We start from the raw sequence: 16,725 nt of genomic DNA on the forward strand, positions 1-16,725 counted from the left end.
GGACATCGCTGGGGTCCTCCTGGTTGTCGTTGTGGCCGATGGCAGCGGAAGCCATTTCGGACGACGCTTGATTCTCGTCGTCATCGTCGTCAGACTCGCTTTCCTCCTCGCTGGCTGATTGATCCAAGTCGACAGTGTCGTTCGCCATCGATTGCGAAGCGAGAATGGGCCTAGGCCTGCTGACGCGCCGAGGAACGAGAGGTGTGGAAGCGGTCGCCGCTGGCTCAAGACTTAGAAGAGTGGGTCGCTTGAGACGGTTCTTGAAAAATGTCGCGCGGTCACGTACGAGCTTGGTATGCTGCAGGCGAGCAGCAGCTAGCTTGTTTCGGGTCTCCGCGGCAGTTGCCGATTCGATGTCCTGCTCGACCTCTTCTCCCAGAGCAGCCAGCTGAGTCTCCAGAGCAAGAATTGTCTCCGCAAGTGTCAAGATGCGTGAGTCAAGGTCTTTTAGCGTGCGGAGGAAGATGGGCCGTTGCCGATTGTACTCTTCTTTCAGAGGTTCGAGCTGCTTCCTCTTCTCTTGCAACTCCTGCCGCTTAAGCTGGGCATCCCTATTCTCCGGCGTAAGCGGGGATCGAGCGGTCGAGTTCATAGAAACGCGCATGGAGCTGTTGCCAATGCTCCTGGACCGCAGGGGCCTGGGTGGGGCCCGAAGGACTTCTTGCACCGAAAGTTCGACCTCGAGATTTCGACGCAAATCAGCTACCGCTGCATCGTGCACCCTCTTTTGCTGTAGAGCTCTCGGAGTGCAACCAATGGTTACCAGGGCGGCATCGGCAATCTGACGGACACGGTACAACGCCGAATACCGAGCATCCGGGGTCGGGGGTGGCTCGGGAATGTGCAGCGAGGGGGGTCGTAGACACGGCAACGTCAGCGACGGAAGGCAACGCTAGGGTCTTGTGCTTTTCCGTGTCCAGCGGATAGATACCAGTTTGGCGAAACCCAGATCGGATCAAGTTGGATCGGTCGTCAATTTCGTTCCACGCCCGAATGGCCCCGTGAAGCTTGATGTTCACGTCGATGAGTGGCGAGTCTTCATCCAAAATCGACTGCACGTGAGTCTCGAGCAAGTTCTTGTACCAGGCAAAGACGGTGACGTCGAGCGGCTGCAAGTGAGTCGACGTGTGCGATGGAAGGATCGCAACCAGGATGTTGTTGCTCACCGCGAGGTCAATCAACCCGACAGTGAACTTGTGACACGAGCTGCCATCCATCACCAATAGAACGGGGGTGGTGGTAGCTCGCTCCTTGACGACCTCGACGAAATCTCGAAACCACTTGTCGAAGATTTCCTCGTTGATGAAGCCGGACTCGGACTGGTGAATCAACTCCTCGTCCAGGCCCTCGGTGCACCTGTGAGGTAGAGTGGGCCGTGGATGCGCGACAATGAAGTGGGGCGCAACAGGAGCGGTGCCATCAGCACAAACAGTAAACAGACCAGTAACATGCGGTCCCATCGTAATGGTTCGGCCAGATCACGGACTGACACGCTTGACACCAACAGCAGCCAGGGCACGCTTCTTTTTACGACCCACAGAGCAATCCGACTCGTCCATGTTGAAAATATTGGCCGGCGTAGCGAAAAGAGTCGGGTAAAGATTGCTGTACTCCGCCAGTAGCGCGAACAAACTGCCGAGCTTCTTTTCACTCAAAGCAGCCACTCGAAGTGTTTCCAACACGCTGCTACTGCGCCAGCCAATCTGTGAGCTGTGACGGGCGACAAAATCATTGACCCACTTGTCGGAAACTTTGTCGTGCTCAAATTGACGTCTTTCCACGCCGTCCGGCCTCGGCACCTTCGAGGCTGCAAGCACATATCGAGTGAATTCCGTTTTGCTCAGAGAGACAGCTCCTAAGCAGCACCGCTTGACAAACTCGACGAGCTCTTGCTCCTCGGGGACGGTGAACACGTAGCCTTGTCCCTGGATGGGATCCTCGCGCAGAACGTCAGCCAACTCATCTAAGGTCATTCCAGGAATGTCAGAAGCGAGGTTGGCGTGGGCCTTGATGCAGCGGGCGATCATGGACTGCGATCGACCCAGCGCATGGGCGATTTGGCGGGTCGTCCAGATTCGCTCGGCGGAGGCTCCCGGAGCTCCGCCGACATCCGTAGTGGATAGGAACGGGTCAAAATAGTATAGTTTGAGGGCGGTGGCCTTCGTCAGGAGCCTCTGGCGGAAGGGAGACGCGGTCGCAATCTGGGCGAGGCCGACCTCAAGTTGCTCCTGCGCCCGTCTGACCATGTCTTCCTTGTAGCTGGAATGAGTGTTCATTGATATTCGAAGACGGCGGCGGGGTGGGAGGAATACAAGCCGAGATAATCGGGTTTGAGTCTTTTTAGGGTGGGGGCGCAATGGTTTTTGGACTGAGTCTTTTTAGGAATCCCCTCTCTACATGGAGATGGAGAAGTAGGGGTGAACTTGAGTATTGGATCCGACTTTTGCAATGGTCCCACCAGTCAAATCCAGCAATGAAAATCCATCCACCCATCATTTGCCCACCCCTCATCTCTTTGAACAATCAATTTTCCCCCCTCTCCCACTCCAAGCCACAAAGCCATACTTGGATTCAATCTCAGTTTCCTTTTTTTTTTTTTTTTTTTTTTGTTCATTCAAAAGCACATTACAACCAAGTCCAACACTCACAGCACCGTGCTTTTCAGTCCCCAAACACACATACACACCTTCCATCACCTACTTGTTACTTTCAAAGGAGAGCTCGGATTTTTCCAATGGCGCCGCGGCACAGTAGGCTGACCAAGCCTCGCATGTGGACGTACCGGCGGCCCCGCTGGACTGCGCCTCCCCCGCCAGCACCACCTGCACCCCACTCTGCAGCGACACCGCGCGCGCTGGTGGTTGATTCCGCCGTCGTGAGCACGGGCGAAGGGGCGAACGCGGCAACGGCGTCCTCTGCGGCGGACGGCAGCGCACCGAGCGCATCGCACATGGCGAGGAGGAGCAGCAGCAGCAGTGGGCGGCGACGGCGGCGGCGCCTAGATGAAGCCGACCATCCCGATGACGATGATGAAGACGATGAAGATGAAGATGATGATCACGATGATGATGATGATGATGATGATGATGATGATGATCGCATTGACGAGACGCTGAGCGACAGCAGCGAAGACGAGAACGACTGCTTCCTGTTCCTGCGGCCGCCGCAGTGCTACAGCGCGCTGCTCGAGCCCGACGAGACCCCCGAGGACCTTGCGCGGGTCGCTGCCGTGTCGTCGTCGTCGTCGTCGTCGTCGTCGTACGCGGGGGACGCCGGCGACGGACTGGGCGCGGACAGGAAGAGCGAGGCAGTCATCCAGCAGCAGCAGGAGGACGACAGCGAGGGCGAGCGGCTCTACTCGTCAGACTCGTCGGACGACTCGGACGACGATGCCAAGCTCACGCGCTTCTCGGCTGCGTGGCCAAGGCTGTTCGTCCCGCGCAGGCAGCTGGCTGGGACTGGAGCTGGAGCTGGAGCAGCGCTGCCGCCAATGTACCCGGGCGTCCTTCCTCATGCGGTTTCAGGTGGGCAGATCTCGGCCACAGCACCACGGCTGGACCACTCTGCAGGCGGTCTCAATGGAGATGCCAGTCTCATCGCGCTAATAGCTGGCGACCAACCAGGCAATCACCACCATTCTCACGCTGCTGCTGCTGCTGCAACCGCCGATGCCGCTAAACCAGTCGCAGCCACCACTACTGCTGCTGCGCTCAGTCACTCAGCGATGCACGAGCACTTTGCCAACGGAAGTAGCATGCACGAGCAATCGCCGCTGCGACCAACCCCAGGTGGAGCAGCAGGCCGGGGCAAGAAGCGACCCTCGCGCGATTGGCGCGTCCCAATACGCGACTCTGGCAAGCCAACGATGAATCTAGCAACGCTGCGAGCGTCCAAGCACAATCCAGGACCCCTCTTCCGTCACGGCTTGACCATCATGCTCGCCCAAAACTTTTTCAATTTGCCAGCCAACGCAACGCACATCCACATGATCAACCATCTCGCCGACCAGCAGCATTTGCGCGACTTTACCGCGATTGTCACCGGTCCCCCATCGCTCAACCGCCCGTATGACTTGTCCACGTCTTACCCACCCGAGACCAGCAGTGACAGCAGCAGCAGCAGCAGCATCAGCAGCATCACGACGACGACGACGACGTCCACCACCACCTCAACAGCTGTCGATGAAGCTGCCACCTCTTCGCCTACATCAACTCCTACGTACGCGAGTGTGACCGCTCAAGCTCCTCCTGCCACCAGTAATGCCGCAGACACCCTCGATGAGCCTGCCGATCCCCAATTCGAAGCGCTGCGATCCATCGTCCACCACCTCCCACGCGAGGTCTGCACGTGGACCGAGTACGCCGAGTTTCTCGATTTGCAGGAGTGGACGGATGCTGAAAAGCGGCGACACAACCGCATTGTCGAGCTGCTCGCAGACACGGCGCCCGGTGGGACGTGCGCACGGACTCGCCGCGTTCGTCGCGAGTGTCTCGAGTACACGGATTGCTGCCCGTTTGACTGCTCGCGCGATGCTGAAGCTGTTGCAGCTGTGCTCGACGCGGCGGTGCGTGGCAAACATGTCTTGGCACGCGCTCTGCAGGACGCGAGCGAGCTGGCGCTGGCCGGTCGGTTTTTCTTCCGCAGCCAACGTGGCTGGACGCCCTTCGTGCTCGCTGCGCTGCAAGGCGCACCGACGGCCGTGCCACGCTTGCGCGGACGGGTGTCGCTGATGCCGTACTTGCACATTTGCGACGACGTGTTCCAGCACGATCGCGGCTTTGGCGCTCAGCTCTGCTCGTTGCTCATGCTGCCTGTGATTGGCATGGTGGCCCCGTCGCCTCTGGTGGCTGCCATCCTCATGGGCCGGATTTTCATGCTTCAACCGCTGCTCGAAGCTGGCGCGCCCCTGGAGCGGCTTGCGCTCACTGTGGCGATTCAGCGCAATGCTGTGCGTACCATCGAGTTGCTGCTGCACTCTGGCCTGTCGTTGGAGCCGTCCGGCCCCATTCCAGCCGTCGACACTTCTGCCTCATGGTTTGGAGCGCATCATCAGCCATCAGCCACGACAGAAGCAGTCTCCTCCATTTGGCTGTCGTGCCGAGCACCTGCCTCAACCGCTGCTCCTCCTCAATCCACTCACGAGAACCAGTCCTCTGATCCCGCCACCACCAACCCGTCTGAACTAGGTGCAACTGCGCACGTGCGACACCGCTCGGAAGAAGCAGACACGGCCCAAACCAACGCGCCTCCAAGCCCGCCTCATGCCACTGCTTTCATTCCCGAGGCCATTAGCCGTCCGCACGGCGAGGCGTTCTTGTGGCTGCTCGCCAATCACGACCTGACGACAGCGATCGGAGAGACGCCCCTGCACGTGGCGGTGCGCGCAGGCGCACAGCGCTCGTTTGAGTATCTGATTGTGCAGCATACCCGGGCGTTCGACCGCATGAGCCGAACCTACAATGAGTTTGGACAGACGCCGTTGCACGTTGCCGCGATTGGCCTGTGCTTGGACGCTTCGCACGATGGCGGCTCGTGGGCACGCATGCTGTTTGCCATGCTGATGATTGCGCAAGATCGCAATCCACCCATGCACGCGCCCCGTCTCGTCAGGACGTACGTGCAGCAGACCCAGCCCCAGTTCACGCTGTCCGCGGCCGAGCATTGGCAGCCCGAGCCGCACGCACCGTCGCGACCAAAGGGAATGTTCCCGGCGTTCTTGGCTGCCTACCGCAACCGCTTTTCTGGCACCCCACCGCTGCTGGAAGGCGACATGGCCGGCTTTACGCTCGTGCACATTGCGGCGTACTTTGACCACGCGCGGCTGATTGAGCAGCTTGCCCCCGTGCTTCCGCCCGATCGCCTGCGAGACGAGTTGAGCCGCCACGACGCGCGCGGCCGCACTCCCCTGCACATTGCCGTGCGTCTGCGCAACTACCGCGCAGCCTTTGCCCTGCTCATGTTTGACGCGCGCGTGGATGTGTGCGACCGCCACGGCCGCACGCCGCTCATGTACCTGCGCCAGCCCGAGTCTGTTCCCGGCGATCTGCGGCTCTGGCGCCTGCTTGCCGACGCCTACGAGCGTGCCCGGCTCATTTTCGTGCACGAGAAAGCCATGGCTGCGGCCGGCATCACAGCGACAAGCGAGGCGCACGAGGGAGCAGCAGCTGCAAGTGGCTCGGTCGTTGCGACCGGTTCGGATGCTGCTGCTGCTGCTGCTCCTGGTGGCGAGGCCAGTACGAACGCGGGTCACGACGCCGAGCTGGATCCCGACGAGAACATTCTCGTACACACGTTTACTGCGCGGGATGCACGCGGCCGTACGATCTGGGACCGTTTCGCGCAACGCGGTGTCCATCCTGACATGCTCGAGATGCTTCGTCGCAATCTGTACCAGACGGATGAGGACATGTGTCGCAGCGAGCTCGGCGAGTAGTCAGACCTAGACCTTTGTGATTTTGTGATTTTTTTGAAACAAACCAACCGACTTGATTTTGAAACTCAGATTGATGAAAAACATTACAACTTTTTTCATTTTTTCATTTTGTTTAATCGTTATGAAACAACACGCAAGCAAAGCAGGTTCTGAATCCATCTATCTAACATTTAACATAGCTACACACAATCTTTTGGTTTTTTTGGTTCATGCGGAGACAGCCAGCACGCGAGGACGCAGTTGGCGACCAAACTTGGCGGACGAGCGAAGTGTTCGGCTTGGGCTGGCAAGAGTGTCGGCAGGCTGCGAGCGGCGTCCAGCCTTGCTGTTGCTGTTGCTGTTGCGGGCCAGCGCAGCGATGGCCATGGCGAGCTCAGGATGGGCAGCCAGCACAGCGAGCGAGTCTGCAATCGTGTTTTGCATGGTGTGCGTGCGGCGCATTGCAGAGGGGCTCGAAGGAGCAGCGGCAACTGCAACTGCTGCTCGTTGCGGCTGCTGGAGCTGCTGCTTCATGGCGATCTGCTGCTTGCGGGAGAAGGCACGGGTCATGATGGTGCGCTCGACAGCTTGAACGGGGCGGCGAGCCTTGGCCTTGGTAACCTTGGCAGGAGTGGTTGCAATCGGTGCACCGGTGGTAACATTCGCGGCAGCAGCAGGGGTGGCAGTGGCAGTGGCAGCAACTGCGCCAGGCCAGATCGTCGATGGGAAGGTGGTAGTGGCGTTGAACCGAGTGTTGAATCGGCAAGGGCCACGGCAAGTCGCGCAGAAGGGGGCAGTGTTGGCGGCAGTGTTGGTGGAAGTGGGCGCGGCGACAGCGGTGATTGTGATGGCAGAGCTCATGGTTGATTTGATTATTGGGTTGTGGTGTTTGTTAGTGATGTGTCCAAGTAGTGCTTGTGAAGGGGGTTGAGAAGAGAGCGAAGAGCGAAAAGCAAGACTGAGGAGCGTTGATGCCAAACCAACGATTGCCTTAAAAACCAATGTCAACGTCACAGTTTGCTTGCAACCTCGCAAAATTTGGCGCCAAAGCAACCCAAAAGCGGCAACGTCTTTGCACGCCGTGCAACCTGCCTTGCACACGCGGCAACTGGGTGAAAAGGGAAAGCGCGTGGGCGTCGGTGGAGCATGGAGCAGAGACGGAGCAGCCCGTCACCGCACAGTGAGGCGGAGAAGCGATGGAAAAGCCAGAGGACGAGCGAAATGCGCTCCTAGTTCGTTCTGTGTGTCACGGCTCAGTCTTGCCGGCGCAGGACGGAGCCAGCAGAGGGCAGACATTGCATGGGGGGTGAGCTGGAGGAGGGCGAGGGAGGGAGGGAGAGAAGAGCAGGACAAGCAGCTGGAAAAGCAAAAGAGAGCGAAAAGAGTGCTGCTGTTCGCTTTGTACCCACGCTCAGGCTTGCCCCGCCGCCAAATCCAATAGCTCGTCATAGCTCTCATACAAAAAAACGAGTCCTTTGGTGCAGCCAGTCGTCATTCCCTTCTGTTCTTCTGTTCTTCTGCGATGGACTTGGCAATCCAGTTCACGCTGAGCAGCCCAAGCATTGCCAATCCCAGCGTGCTGAATGTGCCCATCGCGTGCAATGCAGCACCAAGTGGATCGACGACGACGACAGCAAGGGGATTCAGCTTGGACCTGAGCAGCACCGTGCTTGATCTGCCAGAGCACCAAAAGCACCAGTTGCCGTCTGCTGCGACCGCACCGCCGACGACGACCAGCAGTCATGCTAGTGCTGGCAATTGCACAACAGACAGCTCATCATCATCATCATCATCGTCATCGGCAATGGAGGTGGACGACGGACAGCAGCAACTCCCAGTCAATCCCGCGGTCGAAGCGCTGCGCTCGCTTGCCGACACTGTGGGGCGCGCTCAGTCGCAGCTCAACGATCTGATCAACCAGCACATGGATGCATTCAAGGCGAACGACGGGAAGCCTGCTGCTGCTGCTGCGACTGCGACTGCTGCTACCACTGTTACTGCCACGGATTCTGCTCCAGCACAAGCAACCCCGACCAAGCGACGCGCAGAGGACGATTCAAGCACTGCACGAGAAGGTTTGAGTATATGTAGGGTTGATACGATGGAGAGACAAAACAATCGGCGCTCATCTCTGGACTTTTGTTCAATGTTTGCACAGACGAAAACGTATCGAGCGACGAGGAAAGCGACAAGTTGGCAAACGCTGCAAAGCACGGCTCCAACAAGCGATCACGACTCGACCAGCAGGGTGATGAGAAGGTTTCATCAGCAACATGACGATGGCTGCAAGCGCACAACGATAGACAAGAAAAATACACACGAAAAATGAAGGTTAATGCATTTTTTTTGTCTTGTTCCAAGTCAAAGCAGAAAAAAGAAACCCGAAACATCTCAGCACACACACAGTTGAAAGTACGAAAAAGAAAGGAGTCGAAACAAACAAACAAGAAAGACACAAAGACGAAGCGAAACGAAGAGCAAGAAAGCAACAAAAGACAGAACTTCACACAGGAGCACCGCCGCAACAGAGTATTGTGTACAAAGTCATGAAAACAAAAGAAGGAAAAACGCAAATGAAACATCAGCAGCTTGGCTACGACCATTCGAAATGTTGCTGGTAGCCGTAACAGTTGGCCAGCCTTTCGACTTAGACGATCGTCGACGAAGGATGCCTGGGATCAACCACGGAAGGAGCAGTGTAGGAAAAGTTGGTAAACTCGGCCTGATCCCACTGATCAAGCGTGCGGCCCTCGATTGGGGACAACCGGGGGATTTCTGAAGTAAACTCCTTGTCAAAGTTGCTCGTGTCCTTGGGGGATTTCTGCAGAAACAAAAAACAAAAAAACAAGTCAGATGATCTCGCTCAAGCCAACAATCGACAGCATAATAGTGCAACCACGCTGTCACGCACAATACGAGGACGGAAAGGCGGGGGAATCTCCTTGGCGAGCAGCTTGTCCCACTTGACATCCTTGAAGAATGTGTGCAATTTCACATCCTTGGCATCGTTACGCGAGCCTCCAAGGCGTTTTTCGGGGTCCTTGACCAACAGCTGATTTGACAATTGAAAAAAAAAAGAGTCAATCATTGAGCCAAAAATCACCTCCACCACACTCGTCACAAAACTCCCGACAACTACTTCAGTCCTTACACGGCGAATCACCGACGTCGCATCAATCGAGAGCCAGTACGGATAGGTGACCTCGTCGTTGAGAATGGCATCAAAGATTTCCTCTTCGTCATCGCCAGGGAAGGGCGACTCGCCAACCATCATTTCAAACATCAGGACGCCAAGAGCCCACCAGTCGACTGCTCGAGTGTAGTCGTTATCTTGCAAAACCTGTCACGAGCAACGAGCGAGTGGTGAGTACACCCACGTCAACCAAGACGCACACACACACACACACACACAAAAAAAAAAGCGGACTTTCGTCAATACACACCTCGGGAGCGATAAATTCGGGAGTGCCGCAGAAGGTGCTCGTTCGTGTGCCGTGGAACATGTTCTCCTTGCACAGACCAAAATCAGCAATCTTGACATGACCGTCCTTGTCGAGTAGCAAGTTGTCGAGCTTGAGATCACTGGTAATTGCGTTGTTATAGGAAAGAAGAATACACAAAAAACGGTGAGACACGTGTACAAAGCAAAGGAGCACTCCAATGAACTTGCAAACTCACCGGTAAATGACACCGTGGTCGTGCAAATACTCAAGACCCAGAATCACCTCAGAGGCATAGTATCGCGCGCGCTCCTCGTCGAAAATCTCCTCGTGAATGTGCATCATGAGGTCACCGCCGGTGGCAAACTCCATCACAAAGCACAAGTACTCTGGTGTTTGGAAGCAGCCATAGAGATTCACCAGGAATGGATGCTTGGCGCGGGAAACAAGCATGAAAATGTTCTTTTCTGTCGCAATGCTCTCCACCTCATCGCGGGCAAGCACGTCACACTTTTTCAGTGCCTTGATGGCCACAACGTCCTTTGTTTTGCGGTTTTCAGCGAGCATGACCTGAAGAAAGACACACACACCGTCAGGCACAACCACGATTGAATTTCTTTTAAACTCTGCCACAACAGCCAAGAAACCTACCTTGCCAAAATGTCCCTTGCCAAGAACAGACAACATTTCAAAGTCATCAACACTAAGATGAGTCGCTGCCGACGCGGCCTTGGCCTGTGCGGACTGCTGATGGAAATCTACGGGGGTGAAGGACGAGCGCTTGGTGGCTGGCTTGGGAGTCACGTTTGGCGGGAGGTCGCCAGCAGCGGTAGCGGGCGAAAGAGCCTTGTTGAAGCTGTTGGACTTTGTTTCCTCGAACGTGACGACCGAGCGAGGCCGGTTGGACTCTTGCGTGGAGGGAGCGAGGGAGGCAACCAGCGCCGCCGCAGCCGACGAGCTGTGAGTGTCGACGTGGACCATCTTGGCCGAGTGTACTGTGGCGATGAGTGGGGGCTGCTGGTCCAACAGGGCTTGCTGGGCTGCAATCGCGCGTTGTTGTTGCGCGCGCTCCTCTTGTTCTTGGAGCAGACGCTTGGCAGCTTGCTCGGCGTCGGCGGCCGCTTGTGCTGCAGCCTTGGCCGCAGCGACCGTGGCGGCATGTGCCTCGGCCGCTGCTTCTGCGGCCTGGGCAGCTTGGGTGGCGGCTTGTTGGGCCGCGGCTTGCTGCGTGGCCTTGCGCGAGCGCTCGGCTTCCATCTCGGCCATTTCGCGCGCATGCTGCTGGTTGACCTCGGCCAGATGCGACACGTTGGCCTGGGCAGCGAGGGTGCGCTCAAACTCGGCGAGTGACAGAGCCAACTCCATCGACATGCCGCAAAAGTCTGGCACGTACTTTTCGCAGCGCTTGTGGCACACCAAACCGCAGTCCTCGCACTTGAGTCCTTGCCGACGAATGCCGACAACGAGCGAGCCGCAATGGCAGCAAAAGCCGGGTTTGAAGGCGAAAAACACCTTGAACATGTGCGGGATGTGTGTCCAATTCGGCTGTTCATTCGTGTCATTTCCTTCTCTGTCATCGACCCCGACCTTCGGTTTGTCTCTGTAAAGCTGAGCCGCCCAGATTCGGGGCTGGGCGTGTTTGCAGGGCTGGCAGCCGCCGATGTGGAGGGCGTAGACCCGGCAGAGGTGTTTGGCGTGCTCGAGCTAGAGCCAGAGGCCGCGTTCTTGTCGCCGAGTGCAGGAAGACCGCTCGAGGAAGACGTGGGTGTCGACACCTGGTCGGCAGCGTTGAGTGCAGCCTGCACCGCCATCGGAGCGCTCTTGCGATCCTGACCAAAGCTCTTTCTGCGACGGCGCGTTCCGGGCGAGACGGGCTTTTTGAAGGGCGTGCAAGGCGTGACGACTTGCGAATAGCAGTGCTTGTGGCAGGTAAACCCACAGAGCTCACACTGATACCCGCGGCGGCCAGCACCCAGCAGACCTTCCGAGCAATGCGCGCACTTGCTGATCGAGTAAAAGACAGTCGAGACAAACTTGTGGCCGTTGCCGTCATAGCTCTTGCGAACCGTGACGGCTTTGCGACGCTGGATCTGGGCCTTGACCTCCTTCTCGTGCAGCGACGGGGCGCGGAAGACGACTTGGATGTGTAGCTTGCCTCGCGGCTCAAAGTCCAACCAGGCGTCGTGCACCTCGTTGTCCAGTATTGTCTCGAGCTTGATGACCAAAAACCCGCAGAGCGTGCCAGTGTCGCCACCGACGTAGCAGTTCACCTCGAGCTCCTTGGCCTTGGTGATGCGAATGCCAAAGTCCTCATTCCAGACGGGGCGCGAGCCCTTCTTGGCCTTGGTTCGAGCCTTGATTTCATTGTCGATGCGGATGACAATGTGCTGGTCTGACTTGGTGGCGCGCTCGGCCTCGATGAGGTCTGCCGCGGAAATGACGCGAATTTGCAATCGGCCAGTGAGGGCTTTGAGTGCATGGCGCGATGCGGCAGCGACGGCAGCGCCCACGCCTGCTGCATGGGTTGCCGAGGTCGAGAGCAGCTGGGCATCCGAGCCAATTCTTCGTCGGTTTGGGGCGGGCGAGGCAACTGGGGAGCCAGGGGAAGCCAGCGCAACCAGGGAGGATGATGCCGCTGGCGGGTGCGCCAGGGACGTCGACAGGCCGCCAGCGTCGTCCTCCGAGACGGAACGAATGTGCGCATGGGTGGCTTGTGGTGGCAAGATGGGCGCTGACGACGAGGCGAGCATGGCTGCCAGTGCGGCGCCGCTGCTCGGACCAATCGACATGTTGAGGTTGGGGTTTGAGCCCGCATTGGAGGCGCTATACAGGGTCTTGTAGCGCGCGAGTGCGGTGCGGAAGAGCTCAATCTTTTGGGTGGACTCGTTCAATTTGGCTTGCACTTCCTGGCGCGACATGACGACTGACGAGGTTCCCGAGTTCGACCAAGTGCTGGAGCTCGCGCCGGCACCACCACTGCTACTGCTACTGCTGCTGCCGCTGCCGCCAGAGGGTGTTGAAGGGGAAGGGGTGGCGGAGGCGGATGCACTGTTACTGCCAGTTGCGGTTGCGCTGCCTGCATACCAGACTGTGCTTCCATTATTGCTGCTGCTGTTGTTGTTGTTGTTGGCAGCGGCGGTGCCAGCAGGGGTAGAAGCGGCAGGCGCGCTCGTGTCGTACACCTCCATCATCTTACTGACACCTGTGAGCAAGAGCTGCTCAATGCCAATGCGGCGTTCGAGGTCGGCAATCTTGTCTTCGAGCGGCATCTTTTCCTGCCCGAGCCTGCTGGATTTCGGCGACTGGTATCGCAAGATTTCCATCTGCAGGTAGTCCACCCTGTTGGACGCCTCGCGGTACCTCAGCTGCGCCTCGCCGCGCTTCTTCTTGCTCGTCTTTGAGTCTGCTTCGTATGCGCGGAGGAGCTTTTCGGCGCCGACCTTGACCTTCTCCTCGACCTCGAGTTCGCGCTTGAGCTCTTCAATCTTGGCCGTGTCGACTGTGACTGTGGATGTGGATGCAGATGTGCGGTCGAGGTCGTTCATGCTGGCCGACTGGGGCAGCGACGGCGACGACCCGCCAAAGCCGCCGCTACTGCTGTTCGGCGAGGACGAGTGGTCGAGGTCGCTGCTCGTGCCGCCAGCCATCCTCACGCGCTTCATCGTGTCCAGGTCGCCCGTTGCGCGGCGTGCCATCGGAGCTGTGAACAGAGAGAGAGAGAACAGAGAGAGAAGAGAGAGAACAGAGAGAAGAGAGAAGAGAGAGAGAGAGAGAGAGAGAGAGAGAGAGAGAGAGAGAGAGAGAGAGAGAGAGAGAGAGAGAAGAAGGGAGAAAAAAAAAAAAAGAACAGAATTGAATTGAATTGGATTGAGTTCAATACAAAGACAAGCAGCAGAATGGGGAAGTGAAGGGTTTGAGTGAGTGATACGAATTCAGACAACAAGAACCCAGTGTTGGAATAAAGAACAAAACAAAAGAAGGGAGAGGAAGGGGAAGCAAAAAAAAAAAAAAAAAAAAAGAGATCAAGACAGCATTGTGATGAAGAAGAAGAAGACCAAAAGAAAGGGACCTCGGACTCCATCAAGTCAGTTCAGTTAGTCGTCAAATCACATCACTGCGATGATTTGATCATTGGATTGACTTTGATGATCGTTGAGCAATGCTGACCATCTGCTTCATGAAGATTCACCGACTGCGAGACTGGTTGGACTGGTTGGACTGGGGGACTGGTGGACTGGGGACTGACTCCACTCTCCTCCTCCAACAACTCAAAATCCCCAAAGACAAAACCGAGTCCGCCTTCACCTCACTTTGTTCCATCCATCCAGCGCTCAGCCTACGAAGCACAGAGTACTACCCCCCCTCTCCCCCTTCTCTCTCTTTCTCTCTCTCCATCTCTAATGCTATGATCACTGGATACAAAAGAATCCGCTTTTTTTTTTTTTTTTTTGGTTTTTTGTAGCGTTGACTGGTCGCGGCGTGTCAGGTTCTGCTTCGAAAGAGAGTTGCAATTGGGGTGGCCACTCATTTCGCAGCCATGCACGGACGTCCGTGCCCAAAGCTGGCCTGAAATCAAGACGAAAGGGAACAACGAAAACGAGCGCAACAGGACGAACTCCAAAAAAAAAAAAAAAAAAAAAAAACAGTTTGAATTTCAGCCGTTTTCCAATGGAAATTCAATAGAAAAAATAAATAATAAAAAATAATAATAATAAAAAAGAACCGCAAAGACAAAAAAAAAAAAAGGCATTTGTTTCGCCTTGTTTCGCAGAAATCAGCGACGTGTGTGCTGCCGTAGTGCGTGAGGGTGAGTCGAGGAGTGCGCTTGTGTGATTCGACAGAGGAACGACGGGAAGAAGGCGCGCGCGTGTGGAGAAAACCAAGTGGGGGGGGGGGAAGGGGGAAAAAAAAAAACAAAAAAAAAAAAAAAACACAATGGCAAAACAACAACAAGAACCAGAAAAAAAAAAAGAAAAAAAAAGCGGTTTTACGTGAAGAAGACATGAAGGACATTTTGGCAGCGGAAAAAAAAAAAAAAAAAAAAAAGGAAAGCTGAGAAACTGAAAATGAAGATACGACTCTTGGAACTCAGAGTTGAGATTGAGTGTAACCGAGTCAAAACCCTGACATGGACCGGCAGTGAATGGACGTGCTTCCCAGTTCAAGTTGCTCTGATGCGAGAGATGACCTTATTTTTTGCGTTAAGCCCTCCGCTCGCCTTTCCAATTCCCGTGGGGCCTATTCTCCCCCATTCCACCATTTTATGATAATATACCATAGATATCAATAATCCATGGCAAAAATAGGGCATGAAAATCGACCAGATCGCGAGGAGGCGGGTTTGTTGTGTAATGCCGCGACAATCGCCAGTTGCCCATGACACAGCACCGTCCTGTTGGCTTTTTCGACCCCCGCTCCACTTCTAATTTACTTGTGTGAAATATTTGTGCACTTGGGACGAAGGCGAACGGGATTGGCGAGACTTGATTTCACTCGGTTTCATCACTTGTGGAACAATCGGAGCATAACTTTCAATCGACCTGGCATTCAATCTTGTCATGTAATTCGCCCAAACCGTTGACTTTTAACATAACAACAACATAGATTATAGGAAAATCACAATAAGCGAGAGCGGAGATGTGGCTTGATGGGCGATCGTCGCTCCGCCAACTCCGAGAATTTTGCTCAAAATGGCCTTGTTTGTTGTCGCTTCCAACGCAAGCAAGGGCACGTTTGCACTAGATAATTGACTTGAAAGTATATTGTGAATCACCAGTAGTGGAATTTTTGAGTAATTGGCTGGTGGAAGCGCGAAAAAGGGCATCACGCTAGCAACCATTGTCGCTCAAGTCGCCTAGGCCATCGACGTTGTGCCGGGTCTCCAAGTCGGCTTCGGACCCGCCAACCCTCATAGAATTGTTTCCAGTACCCGTAACTCTCTTGGTCCGCTGAAGGAAGTGCTCGGCGTCTTGGATAACGGGTCTGGCGACTCTTCAATTCGGTCGAGCTTGTGTTCCGACGGCGTTTCGAGCCTTCCGACATTGCCAGCTTTCTTTTTTTTGTAGCCAGAGAGAATGGAGTGGGGCGGGGCTTTTAGAAGTGGTACTGCTGCACAGCACCTCGAGCTTTCCAAGTTCGAGCTGTCCGAACTTTGTGTGGAGTGTGCGGATTCAAAGTCGTTGTCTAGCTGCATCATAGCGCGTTGTCCAGCCGCCTTGACACGGTCCTCGCATGACATGTACATGTGCCCATCCGAATCAAGAAACTCGGAGGCCGAAGGAAGTGCCTGCGGTGGAAGCAGTGCAACTTTGTCCAGAAAAAAATGGCGGGAGGATAGTGCAGCCTGTAGACATGCACTTGTTATGGATTGATGTGTATCTGTATTTGGAGTGTGTTCACTCGTCGCTTTGTATAAGTGAAGTCTCTTGTTTCCCTATCATCACTCTCATCATCAACCCATTACTCGTATCTTCGTGGAAGGATCTCTGATCATAACACTGCGACGAGTCTCGAGGGTCGAGTAATTGATGTCTAAGGTGACGACTAGAGTAGGAACCAGGAAATTGAATCAGAATCAAGCAATGCCCAATAACGAGCAGGGCGTCGATACGACGGCGCCCACTGCGGGCACGTCGAGCGCAACAAGCGCACCAGCTGAACCAATGAGCGCGCAAGAGATGATGCGAATGATGACTCAAGCGATGGTTTCCTCAATGCAGGAGGTCGTCAAGGAGGCGATGCGCAAGGGAACCGCTGAGATCGCTGTATCAAGCCATGCGGCCTCCACCACCACGGCAAGCCCCACCACCAGCACTGAACTGTGGAGACATGGCATGCAGGTGACACCCTTCGATGGGACGCTGTTGGATCTGG

At 55.8% G+C, this 16,725-nt stretch overlaps 4 protein-coding genes across 4 annotated transcripts; 2 read left to right on the plus strand and 2 right to left on the minus strand.

Moving 5' to 3' along the window:
- Nucleotides 1-2,734: 2,734 nt before the first annotated feature.
- Nucleotides 2,735-6,523, plus strand: CAOG_08269 (hypothetical protein; the record flags this gene model as incomplete). Its single annotated transcript, XM_004342389.2, has 1 exon — nucleotides 2,735-6,523. One exon carries the CDS (start codon nucleotides 2,735-2,737, stop codon nucleotides 6,431-6,433), a length of 3,699 nt encoding a protein of 1,232 aa, XP_004342438.1. The 3' UTR covers nucleotides 6,434-6,523.
- A 26-nt stretch (nucleotides 6,524-6,549) lies between these two features.
- CAOG_08270 (hypothetical protein) lies at nucleotides 6,550-7,360 on the minus strand. The gene has a single exon (XM_004342390.2). The coding sequence runs from the start codon at nucleotides 7,271-7,273 to the stop codon at nucleotides 6,641-6,643; it is 633 nt and encodes a 210-aa protein (XP_004342439.1). The 5' UTR covers nucleotides 7,274-7,360; the 3' UTR covers nucleotides 6,550-6,640.
- A 548-nt stretch (nucleotides 7,361-7,908) lies between these two features.
- CAOG_08271 (hypothetical protein) lies at nucleotides 7,909-8,818 on the plus strand. Its single transcript, XM_004342391.2, has 2 exons — nucleotides 7,909-8,487; nucleotides 8,571-8,818. Exons 1-2 carry the CDS (start codon nucleotides 7,935-7,937, stop codon nucleotides 8,687-8,689), a joined length of 672 nt encoding a protein of 223 aa, XP_004342440.1. The 5' UTR covers nucleotides 7,909-7,934; the 3' UTR covers nucleotides 8,690-8,818.
- A 241-nt stretch (nucleotides 8,819-9,059) lies between these two features.
- CAOG_08272 (protein kinase C) lies at nucleotides 9,060-13,547 on the minus strand (the record flags this gene model as incomplete). Its single annotated transcript, XM_004342392.1, has 7 exons — nucleotides 9,060-9,233; nucleotides 9,324-9,464; nucleotides 9,564-9,752; nucleotides 9,856-9,994; nucleotides 10,091-10,422; nucleotides 10,504-11,422; nucleotides 11,854-13,547. 7 exons carry the CDS (start codon nucleotides 13,545-13,547, stop codon nucleotides 9,060-9,062), a joined length of 3,588 nt encoding a protein of 1,195 aa, XP_004342441.1.
- Nucleotides 13,548-16,725: the final 3,178 nt, after the last annotated feature.

This window comes from Capsaspora owczarzaki, assembly GCF_000151315.2.
Source record: "Capsaspora owczarzaki ATCC 30864 unplaced genomic scaffold supercont2.19, whole genome shotgun sequence".
NCBI lineage: Eukaryota > Filasterea > Ministeriida > Capsasporidae > Capsaspora > Capsaspora owczarzaki.